The 12,112-nt window shown below is 40.8% G+C and overlaps 1 protein-coding gene across 6 annotated transcripts in view; it reads right to left on the reverse strand.

Annotated features, from left to right (window-relative positions):
• The window catches only part of rapgef1b (Rap guanine nucleotide exchange factor (GEF) 1b), a gene marked incomplete at its 5' end in the record, with an annotated part of 51,297 nt that overhangs the window by 33,761 nt on the left and 5,424 nt on the right, over positions 1-12,112 (reverse strand). For 4 of the 6 annotated variants that reach the window (XM_080017973.1, XM_080017976.1, XM_080017975.1 and 1 more), the window contains one exon: positions 10,218-10,299. The exons of the other annotated variants lie outside the window; for them this stretch is intronic. In XM_080017973.1, coding sequence (XP_079874099.1) covers positions 10,218-10,299 — 82 coding nt within the window. Of the gene's footprint in view, positions 1-10,217; positions 10,300-12,112 lie in introns of those variants that run through there. 6 annotated transcript variants of the gene reach the window in all.

Consider the following 12,112-nt stretch of genomic DNA (forward strand, 5'->3'; position numbering starts at 1 on the left):
ATTTCTACTTGACTAACTAACTGATTCCAAAAAAGGTAATGCAGTAAGTCGACGTAATGCAGTAAGTCATAGGCTTTGAGTGCTTTAACATTCTTTGGCCAGTTCTAACAATCCAACAAATACAAATAATATGTCTTCAGGGCTTTCCATAACATGTTGGATATAGTAAGCATTAAAGTTTGAATTTGAGTTTACATGTTCCGCAACATCATTCAACGCAAATTAACTCGATCGTAAAATCATGTTTACAATTGAAGCAGTATTTGCCCTGCATGAGATCAGCACTTCTATTTGCATTTAAAGACCATTTGACTCAAATAAAGTACCCGGTCAACATATTCTGTGTTTAATATACTGTATGCCTGGAAGTCGGTGTTGAAAAACAGGGTGGGGCAATCAGACGTGTATTGTGTGCATTTAGAACTCTCTCTGCTTCGGCACTTCCTCTGTTAAAACTACGATGTCAACAAAAGTCCCTCTCTTCACTGCAGCCTCAATCCAGAGTTGACGCCATCCTTTCTTCAAACTATATTATCTGTACCTTGGGGAGTATAGGCTGGGTGTTGGTACTCAATACCATTAAGGTACCCATTGAAATAACCCAATACCAACCGGTATCGAAACTTCTCCAGTCCAGCAATCCTTTCATCCAATCCTTTTTGCACCCAGATCTAGAACAAAAATGGCTATTTGTATGGTTTTTCCTCACAGCCAATCACGGCAAGCCTCCTTCGATTTAATGCGACGTGTGATTGGCTCACAACTTTTCAAGTCCGTCTTAAAACAAACAATACTTCGTTGTACAGTTTTGTACTGTTATTTAAGAAATATTTCAAATCATTTGGAGACTTTCAAAATGTATTCGTGTAAAAATCATTTGGATCGGGAGGAGTTGTGGCATTTTACGCAACTGCAACTTCCATACACACGATGGGTATAGTAGAAAAAAAAAGGTATCGAATGAAGTACTCTGTATCACTTTGAGGGTACTTGTATTAATACTGGTATCGTCATTTTTTTTTAAACAATACCCCACCCTATTGGGGAGTGTCATTTCTTACTTAATGGTGTGTTGCTTACACGACTGAGTGGTCCTGGGGTACGTGGGTTTTTCTCCCACTAGAAGCGTTCTACATCAATGACACAGTGGCCTTGATGTCAGAGAAAACAACACCCTGAACCCATTAAACATACTTATTTTGGTTCCCAATCTCATATACACAAGTACACAGTACACATATGTACTCACTGTGAAAAATAACTACAGCTTCACACAGCTAATGCCAATGCTACATGCTAATATACTGTATATAATAATCTTAGTTTTGTTGAAAACACTATGTTAAAGAATCCAACTGAGGTTTACCACATTGTGCTAGACAATACGGCAGTTAAAAGTAAATCAGACGACAACTCCCTCAGGGTTTAAGATACCAGTGATAGCATACTCAATATTAATTATTCTTTATTGGATTATACTGGTGTTTATATACATTTGGATCTTCCATATTGCTTGCACGCACGCACACACACACACACACACACACACACACACACACACACACACACACACACACACACACACACACACACACACACACACACACACACACACACACACACACACACACACACACACACACACACACACACACACACACAGGTTGACCTCAGCATGTTCTGTGTGGAATGCAGGTACATATCAGGACATAAAGATGAAGTTATATTTATGATAATATTCCAAATACTCTCACATAGAAGGGATGGATTGGTGGATTAAATCTGGGTCAATGTAGTAGTGGGTATAAGAGTAACTGAAAGGTAATGGGAGCACTTGGCACAGCAGCTAAGTGGTGTAACATGAAGGCCATGTGAAGGCCTGAGGGATGGGTCATTCAATCAGCCAACGTACACACAATACCAATGCATTACCAGTACCACACAAGCATCTATACAGTACGGGGGGCAGACCAAAATGCCTACACAAAGAGTCGCTCTGAAGCATTCATCACAGGACAAGGCAATTGAGAGGACGCCATTGGGTCTAGTTTTTACACCGATTATTTTTTACACCATTTTGGCCCATTTTCAAAAATATATTTTTCGATATTCTCAATAGTATATGAGCCATAGGTTCAACACAAAATAGAGTGCCTGAGAAAGAAAGCCTATTGGAAGAAAGCCTATGTTCCAGGACTTCACATCACCTGTTCTCAATATCTCCTCCCCATGTCAAAACTACAATCAAACTTGTCTTTAATATTGCTATAACCTAAAGAAGCACATAACAGACATGCGCCATTATTTAATTAATTATATTTTGGCACATCTCATACTTAAGACTCAAAGACAACCGGATCGCTTTACGATCACTCAGTGCACTCCGTGTAAATGACTAACACTTTGGGAATAAGAGAGAAGCATGTTCACTGAAGAGGTCAATTGAAATGGTCACCATTTTATTTATTTTGGTTCGCGCAATCATAGACATATATACATAGATGCTGCATTGACCCCTTCAGTTCTTGCTGCGATACGTGAACGTCGCTGCCATATTCGTGGGAGTTCGTACCCGGCGGCAGTCCGAATGCATAGTGATGTCGAGGCTTATAGGGAACCAACCCAAACACAGATGGTGTCATTATTCTATCGCCATTACACTGTGCAATCAACACCGACTTCAGAATAAGTGAAAGCAAATAAATTGTCTACTGCTGCTTTATGGTCATTTGCTGAGTCCCAAAGATGTTATTACTCTGCAATATCACCCTCTCCAGTTTAAGCTTCTGGATGTTGTTGAGAGAGCCATTCCAGGCTGTTAAAACTCCATGTGAATCAGCAATAACTAAAGAAAATCAGCAATGAATGACAGTTGGCGTGCACTCAACCAGTCGGCTACAGAGGTTGACTCTTTACTCGTTAAGTATTTGTACTTCTCTATTATATATTCTTTTCTCACAGATGGCAAATTGTACAGTGGGGGTGGTACTAGTGTGAAATCTGTGACAATGTGTTGTTTTCTCTGCATTCAGATGTAAAACATTGTCTGAACATCCAGGCTGACAGAGTATTGGAGGGTCTACCCAAAGGCAGAAGTATTTGTAATGTTTCCTCCTGTCGTGCAAATACTGCTCTACACATTTTGCGCCGCAACTTTGGATATAAAAGCGATACCATCTCACAAACAAAGTATCTGCACGATATAGAAGCAATTCCCTTCTGGGTACCATATCTATGGCATTCCTTTTTTTTTTTTTAAATCTTATCACACCACCGGTTTATTTGTTTTTAATAACTCGTGTGCACGTGTCAACGTATCTTTCTATTCTATTACCAGGTAATCCCAGTTTTGTTTTTGTCATACGTTCGGTGATTCCTCTATTTATTCCTCTACTGCAGACACTATACCATCTGTTAAAGTACCAAAATTTTAAAAAGCATTTCATAACGAAGGGTGCTAAAGCCATTGGTCTGATGTCTGTTGGGTTATCTATGGAGAATTATCTGTAAGAAAAGGAAAGGGTAGCTGATTCGTTCCATGGTAAATGATGAGGCTACAGAGACCTGAAAGTTATTTGGTGCTGTGCAACAACATTTGAGTTGCACCATGGGCGACGGGACATGGACCGGTGTAGAATGGAGTGTCAAGAATGGGACCTTATGCACACAGACACAAACACACACAGACACACAAACAAACACACAAACAATCAAACATACTGGCTCTGTTACTTCCCTCTTTACACAGGAAACCTTAGCACAGCAGATCCACCCCACGCTGACTCACCTCAACAAGGCCAGCCAGGCATACTGTATAGCTAAGGAGACAAGCACAGATTCAAGATCCACATGCCTTTGTCGCCTCACACACAGACACACTGCTCCACCTTAACAGCAGTCACAAAGCGGCTTGCAGGGGTCTGATCCTTGAGGTGACCTTCTGGCTACCGTAGTTAACTGCATTTTTTTGCATTTAATTGAGAGCGCCGTTCCGCGTGTTGCAAACAGTGCAGACCGAGAGCAGGCTACATACTCACCAGGGGTGAAACCAACAACCACAAAGTGCTATAAATATCCGTGCTTACTGTCAGTATCTCTAACATCAAGTAACAACTAAAAGTGAGAGCGCTAAAACAGCCCTCATCCACAGAGATGAATGCATGAGCTCTCAGCAAACAAACAACTAGGTTGTTACACACCCAGAGACAAATGGACACTATGAAGCCCTTGAGATGGGAGACTGACACAGTGCTTTACACATCAGACAAATAGCCATGAGGACCAATCACTTCACTGCTTGAGTGCAAGACAGAGATAGAGACTGGGTGAATGAAGAGTAAGCGGGGGCATTTGTGTGAGAAATGGCCGCAAGGGGTAAAAGCAGTGGTGCCACTCTCCCCATGGTAGAGTGATATACAATGCTGCACTTGTCTGAACAGCAAGCTAATTGTCACCCTCTTGACATTCTGTGTATAACATGTGGACAGGGGAGGATTGAGAAACTGATCTTGCATGCATCTTATTAATTCAAGTTATATTTCATATTTATGCTGCAATTTATTCTCACTATGAATACATTTTAAATATGTTTGAATATTTATGCTTGAAAACATATTTAAATCTTAAATATGTTTTAATGTAATTTTAACATGCAATTCTTTTATGTCCAAAACCTCTGGAAATGACGAGAGGTTGCAATTTCTCAACACCAGCACACGATGACTTACAATTTTTGACGAAAAGTTTTCCTAATCCTTGGGTGGGTGAGAGAAGGAATGCTAAGAAGTGGGTCAAGCAAAGGCAGACATACTTGAGAAGAAAGAAAACTCTGCGCCTTGGGGGTGTATGTATTTTATGCAATAGTTGATGGGACAGATGAGAGATTTGCCAGCCCCCCACAATCACCAGTCACCACACACCCAAACCCATGCATACACATTCTTGCATTTGTCCGAATAATAAAAAGGATTTGTTTGCAGACTATGTAAGGTTTTTAGTGCTTTCTTGCTGTAAACCTAGATTTGACGACTTTTACAGCCTGCTTTGCTACTACTGACTGCATTATCCCTGCTGCCCCACTCTGCCTGTATCACCTATTAGTTCTCGTCACATGTGACAATTTCAACTCTTAATGTGAGGACCTCCGGTTGTGATGGGTCACACTACATGAAATGATCGATAATTCTATAGCCCTGTTGTGGAAAATTACTACTCCCAAAAAATGTAATGAAGTCCACCGTTCGACTCTTAATGCTTCTTTCCGAGGCCATACACAGAGTTGAGTTGGGAAATGCCCTGACTATAATAAAAGACCTGGAATTTCATGTACTGCTTCATCATGCAGGTCTGCACACGCCTTTTTCCATCCCCTCCCAGATAGCAAGGTGGTATACAATCTGATTCGACTGATAAAATCCTGAGTCGGTTACAGCCCTAATATACAGCATATTAATCTTTGACAAACAGTTGGGGTTATTCTTTAGTCAGTATTGAAAATCCACTACTGAACAACACTGGTACACTTTTGTGAACTGAAAATGTAATATTAAGTAATATTGATCCGGCATTGAAATATGCTTCAGAATTGAGAATATGAGGATGAATCAAAAATAGTATAAATTGAAGATATAATGTTGAAATAACCATAGTTAACCATATTTAGTAGGATTTACCACCTCTAGATTACTGAATAAGCAGTAGCCGCCCAACAGCTCCCAGATAGCAAAATGTACTTGAAACAACAGTGATCAGATTAAAGGTAAAAGCGTTGTTAAGAATTGATCCCCCCCCGTTGTTTTGGCAATCTATTCAACATGGGAAAATTGATCACGCCCAACAACGTACAACCATTGATTCAACACTTAATTAAGACCGTACTACTCTGTTTAAGTAGGAGGCATCTACTGAAATGGTTTGTCCATTACACAAAGAACAATTAAATGTTATGAGCTAGACCTGGGTTTTGCCCTGCTATGACACTTCTATGAAAGGGTCCATTCTCTTTGGTAGTCTACAAAAAAAAAAAAAAAAAAGGGGGGAAAGACGCGAGAATTACTCCGCCCATCATGAATGATTCTGATGGTAAATTAAGGTTTGTTGCTCAGCTTGCCCAGTTATTTGTATGTATGTAGCAACTTTGGATTGTACTATCAACTTCTTGGAATAATTTTGATGAGTAATAAATAAACATAACTTTATTTATATTGAGCTCAGACAGTAGCTTTTGTTTCTTATGCTTAACTTTATGAATTTAAGATTGTGTCATGTTGTGATCAACATTGTTACGATCGACGCCCCAAATTTTACCCTTTAATCTATAGTTTCTCAGGTTTGTGATCAGACGGAGCTAGATCAGATCAGAGTTTTAAGTCTGATATACTTTTAATTCAAATAGCTGTGTAACAAACCACAGTTGGATTCTTAAACATGGGGGTTTGAATTCATAAGCATATAGTGTCACTGTATATACCTGACATGTGCATTTCACTATTATATTACTTGGCCTTAATTTCATATACATATTAGTAAATAGATGAGCAGCATTTTTTCGAACTACAAAATGTTTCATCCACTTTATTCTAGGTGGCTGTCCTGTCGCATTGCTGCCAACAGATCTTTAGATCGGACACCATTCCACTTTGCAACACATACACCATCACTCATTTTATTTGATTCTGAATTATCATCACAGCTGAGAAGACTCAGCTGGCCAGGGTAGAAAGACGGGACACATGAACCCACTCATCTACTCTCTGTGCCCAATGGGCCGCATGCACAGATTCATTAGGCTTAACGCACCATAGACAGAGTGTTTTCAAAACATCATATCGTGGCACTCAGTTGTGTGCAATTATACAACGATGGACTCAACTGCCTAATTATGGAACCCGCAGTAGCTCAACAGGGTGGCTCAGCAAAGACGGCATAAGAGAGGAAAAAGGCAGCTCACGACAAACGTTAATAACAAACACTGTTACCTGAGATGTGAGCCGTCAAACACAGTTATTCTCAACCACCGGTCCGTAGAATATTAGCTACTGGCCGCTCCGTTTGAGCCTCAGACCTGGACCACAGCAGGAGTGGAGATTCTACAGTGTCCCAATTTTATGGCAACATAAGTTTAGCAGCCATTAGGCTTGGGCAGATTAACGATTATATCGTCAATCAAAGGACATTTATGACAGACAGTTTATATTTTTTATCCGTCGATAAAAATCCTGTCAAGCATTGAAAGATGTGAGTGCAGTTTACCGTGTTCAATCAAAGTCCATTTTTAACAGGTGCCATGCCATTGTGCCATGCCATTGTGCCATGGTGTTATTCCAAAACCTCAATAGTCCGAAAAATGTATTGGACATGGACGAGACTCAACCCCAAACTTTACCATCTCTAACCTCATACCTAAATGGAACCAGCTTGCTTATACATAAACTTAAGCATCTCAAAGCTTACACCAAAACTTAACCATCTCAAGCTTATACCTAAACTTAACCATTTCTAACCCGACATTTTCCCGACTATTGGGGTTTCGGAATAATGGGCCGTCGGAACAATCAGCAGTTACTGTTTAACAAAGAGATGTATTTGATTTCAAGTTCAGAGCTGCAGAACTGCTTTATGGCAATCTTATCGGCACGTGGGTGGGAGTGTAAACAACGGGGAAATCAAATACATCGAGTGATTTCATGGCGCTCACGTGAAAGGACAGCTCTACATAGATTCCCTCCCCTGAGCTATGTCACAAATCAGTGGCTGAACTGCTTTACGGCAATATTTTACGTCACAGCGCTTTACGGTATCTGCACGTGGGAGCGAGCATGGGAGCCAGTGAAAAGTAAAGTCAACAATTTCACCCCTGGAAATTTAAATTGCAACACATGGTGAGAGTTGACAACCAAGCCGATCGCGTTTTACTACATGTAGAAGAAACAGGTAGCTAGCGTCAGTACAACTTTATTTGCCTTTTACTAACAGTATTGGCCTCTGGCTAGGGATGCTCATTTTTAGAATTTTTAGCCGACCCTTGTTAAATGTCATTAACTGCTATCAGACAAGATTAAAATGTACGATAGTAATATGTTCTATAAAATAATAATATTGTCATAATGGCAATATACTTGTTGATGACGTTAAGGATGGGCATGAGTACTTGATTTGGATGTGAGTATTTGTTCAAAGTATAGAGTAATCACATTTTTACTAGAGGGTACACACAATTAGGTTGGGGAAAAAACTATGGCATAACTTTAAATAATATATAATCCAGTCACACACTGTTAATTCATTTTAAACAGTTTGTTTATAAATATAGCATTTTCATTTGTTAACAGCTTAGTTTACCGCAGCCAGCACTTCCAGGTTGGGAAAGGACATCACCCGGCAAGGGGCTGCGTAAGCTGTCCTCGTATGTGCCTGAAATAAAAGGCACGTGTGGTCGCACGTGTCGCCCCCATGAGTTGTATTTAAGAGATAGATTGTATAGCCTATGTGGCAGACGAGGGTGGTGACGGGGCAGGTGACGGGGCTGGCTTCACCCTGTGGTGGCGCAGCTGTACCGGGTCTGCCCGATCAGCCCCTATAGCACTGATTGTTCGGACGCGGCTGGAAGAGTTTTCTTATGTGTGGTTTTGTCTTTCAGTGGGGGTCACATTGTGTAGGTTGCTGCAACACTTGCGGACCGGACCGCGACCAAGGAACAGGGACATTAATTATCATTGTTATTTTATGTTCCGGTTTTGGCCAGTGAGCCTTTTTGTTTTGTGAAGCATAATAAACTCACGCCATGTCGGCGCCCCACTGCCAGAACGACTCCGATCTCCCTCCCTAAACCCATACATGTGGGCAGAGACGCCCACAGCCTATTTTTCTTTTACCATGCAACAAACGTATTTCTTTGATAACTTAAAAAAAATATATATATTGTTTTTACCTGTTTAGCTGTATTAATCAGTCAAAATTCTTATTGTCAGTTAACGGCTAAATGGTTGATTATTAACATCCCTACTTCGAAAAAAATCAATAATATAACAATGACAAAAAATAGCAATTACAACATTCAAACAGACAAGTACAGGACAAATTATCAATGTTTTTTGTTTGTTATACTTATTTAAAAATCGTGACACATCGGCTGTAGTATGTGTGATTTTATGTTTTCTCTTAACCCTGATTGTGAAGGGATGCCCATTGATTGAATCAACTATGACCATAGAAATGGAATGTGACGACTTTGCTGTAACCCCCGATAGAATCGTCTATCGGCAATCACCGGGGGCGCAATTTGACAATTTAAATTTGTGCACGATCGCCTAAGCCTAGTTAACCCTAGTTTCACACCTACTTGTTAACAGTTAGGTGTGAAAAAGAAACCAACCCCCAACCTTCAGCCAAACAAATGCCTGCATGTTCAGAATTGACAAATTTAATTTGGACAATCTATTTAATACTCACACCTGAAAGCCAAAGTGAGTGCGTACACAATATAGAGACGGTAATACGGGCAGGCAGGCAGCGTGGGAAGGCTACGTATTTGCAGAGCAGCCTCTTCTGGCTGGGTCCACCCAAGACTTCAACAGAGCAAATGAGCACCCTTGAAAAAGCCACACGACACAAAAAGAACAGCAAGGAATGTCCCCTGTGTTTCATTCTGTCTGCACGCCTATTATAGTTTATATAAAAGTTCCAAAACTGGCGATGAATAGCAGTCTGAGAGAAACATGCAGATCAAAGTATAATTTATGCTACAGATAACATTAAAAAGCTCTCATAGGCTAATGATAGCCACTCTTAAATATAGCAAAAACAGTCCAATAACAAATGAGTAATTATGATATCAAATTTTAATGATATCAAATGTATTATACAAGACGTTCTAAAATTGTAAACATTATTTAATTTATATTTTATTTTCAAAGCATTAGACAAGACCAAATATTATTCCTTGATGATTATATGTTAATGTTTGCAGATGTCCATGTATATGGAGGTGCTGTTTTCAAAGCAAATTATATACAAAACCTGTATTGCAATTGTTTCCTGTTCCATTCAACAGACACCGTATATGCATAAAATATTTGCCCAACAGCATTTTGCTGATTTCAGAGTTAACTTGCCTGTATGCCAAAACACAGAATTATTAAAACACTAGAAGCGGACAATTTTAAGCAAGTGAGATTTCTAAAAAGTATATACGAGGGAAGTTGGATATTTCTGTTTACCTGTGTCCTCATCCAGATCCTCCTGTAGTGAGGAGTCAGTATCCTCCAAGGAGGCTTGGCTCCTCCAGCCTATGTTCCCCATCCGAGAGGCTTGAGTTCAAAGAGCTACGTCTTCACAGATACCAGCTGTCTAAGTAGTTACAAATGTCCAACACTTGTTTAGAGTTAATTCTGAGTTATAACCCTGAAGGTGTGGTTATAACTTATGTATTCCAGTGACTTGACAGTGGGACGATTTCATCACACCCCCAACAGTCACACAAACTGCTCCTCATGATCATTCTAGCTTGACTCATACACACAGCGGGCGATAAAAAGAGGAAAGATCCACAAATAGACCCAAAGGAAGATGATTGAAAAATACTGCGTGCTTTGTAATCACACATAACAAGGTCTCCAAAAAAAAATCCAATTTCAACAAAAGTTGCATAATCCTAGGCGGTGGATTTCTTCACCGATGATGATCAACCTCCTCGATTGCATGTAGACAAACAGAACTGAAATCCGAAGCATTTTCATTTTGCCAGACCAAACCAACAGATAATCATTGTGGGAGAAGGATGAAGCTCCCTTGGGAAAAATTTCTTAGAGCCACTGCCCGTTTCATTCCTCGAGGTCTTTTCTTGTTTTACTTAACATCCATCCCTCTTTCTTCCGGATTTTCTCGCTGTAGAAACTCAATTCCCATTAGCTGCAGACCTCTCTCTCCACCCTCTCTCCTCATTCCTCAAAACCTCGCCTCTCCCCTCTGCTCTCCCAGACGCAGCACACACAAAACTAATTACAACACAGCTAAACCTATATGGAAACAAGAAGCCTCTCATTCTGTGGGAAATGCAGGGTGAAATGCTCGCTGCCATCAAAACCTCAAAATTGCAGCATGTCAAACCAAGATCCAAAGCATGGCCTGTGCAACAGTGGAATCACTCATAAGTACGGAGGTTAAACCTCATTACTGGGAAACCCTGTTGTAATCAAAACAACTACTTTAGTCCTGATTCATAGCGCTAGGGATTAAGGTATGCAAGACTGCTGGTTCTATATGATGGACAACGAGCCTGTTCAGCCTGAAACTGCAAGAGCTACTTAACCAAACACAAAGCCATCAAAATGACTTACACTTCTGTGTTAACTCTTGGAATTCTAGAGTCAACGCTCAACATTGCATCCAAGTCGTTCAAAGGCAAACACGGAAGATATGCCCTCACAGAGAGCTGTGCTGGGGGCGGGGGAGACTAAAATACGAAACTGATGGATCAGTTCTGTTTTTGCTGGTTACTTCCATTGCCTGTCTGGTAAGAGTGGAGTCAGAAGGCTAATTATAAAATGCCAATCTTCTTTCACAACTTTGTCACAATCACCAACAGTGCGATTCAATTGTTCCATAACTGAAATGGAGCTTCTTCTTTCAAATAAAGAGAATTGAATACCTCTTTTCCACTGCATAGAAAAACCCGCTTATATTTGTCTTTTGTGAGAAAGGTTACAATCGGCATTCATTCCCAGGACAAATGACTCTCTGCAATAGCCACGGCTCCAGCTCCGATCGGCAGTGATGGAAACGTGACACCCGGGTAGACACACTAATTTCCGCCCTGTTTCCGGATGTTGGCGCGTAATTGGACAGAAATATCCGCGTGTCAATCGATTATTTCATATCCGATTAAGAATCCAAAATCAGAATGAGAAGTTATCTACTCCCCCCCCCCGCATGCCGGGCCAGCACCGCCCCAAGCCGGCCTCTGAAGCAGAGGAGCATCTCCGCTCCCCACCCCTGAAGGACCAGGACCGATGCTCTGAGAGCGGGCCTGCTCAGCAGCCCCCTCCCCACGCACCGCACGTCAGGCACTGCCAGTGTGGGAATGGATACTCCATGCTGCTTTCTGTTCAACCCC

This window comes from Zeus faber (assembly GCF_960531495.2).
Source record: "Zeus faber genome assembly, chromosome: 17".
NCBI lineage: Eukaryota > Metazoa > Chordata > Actinopteri > Zeiformes > Zeidae > Zeus > Zeus faber.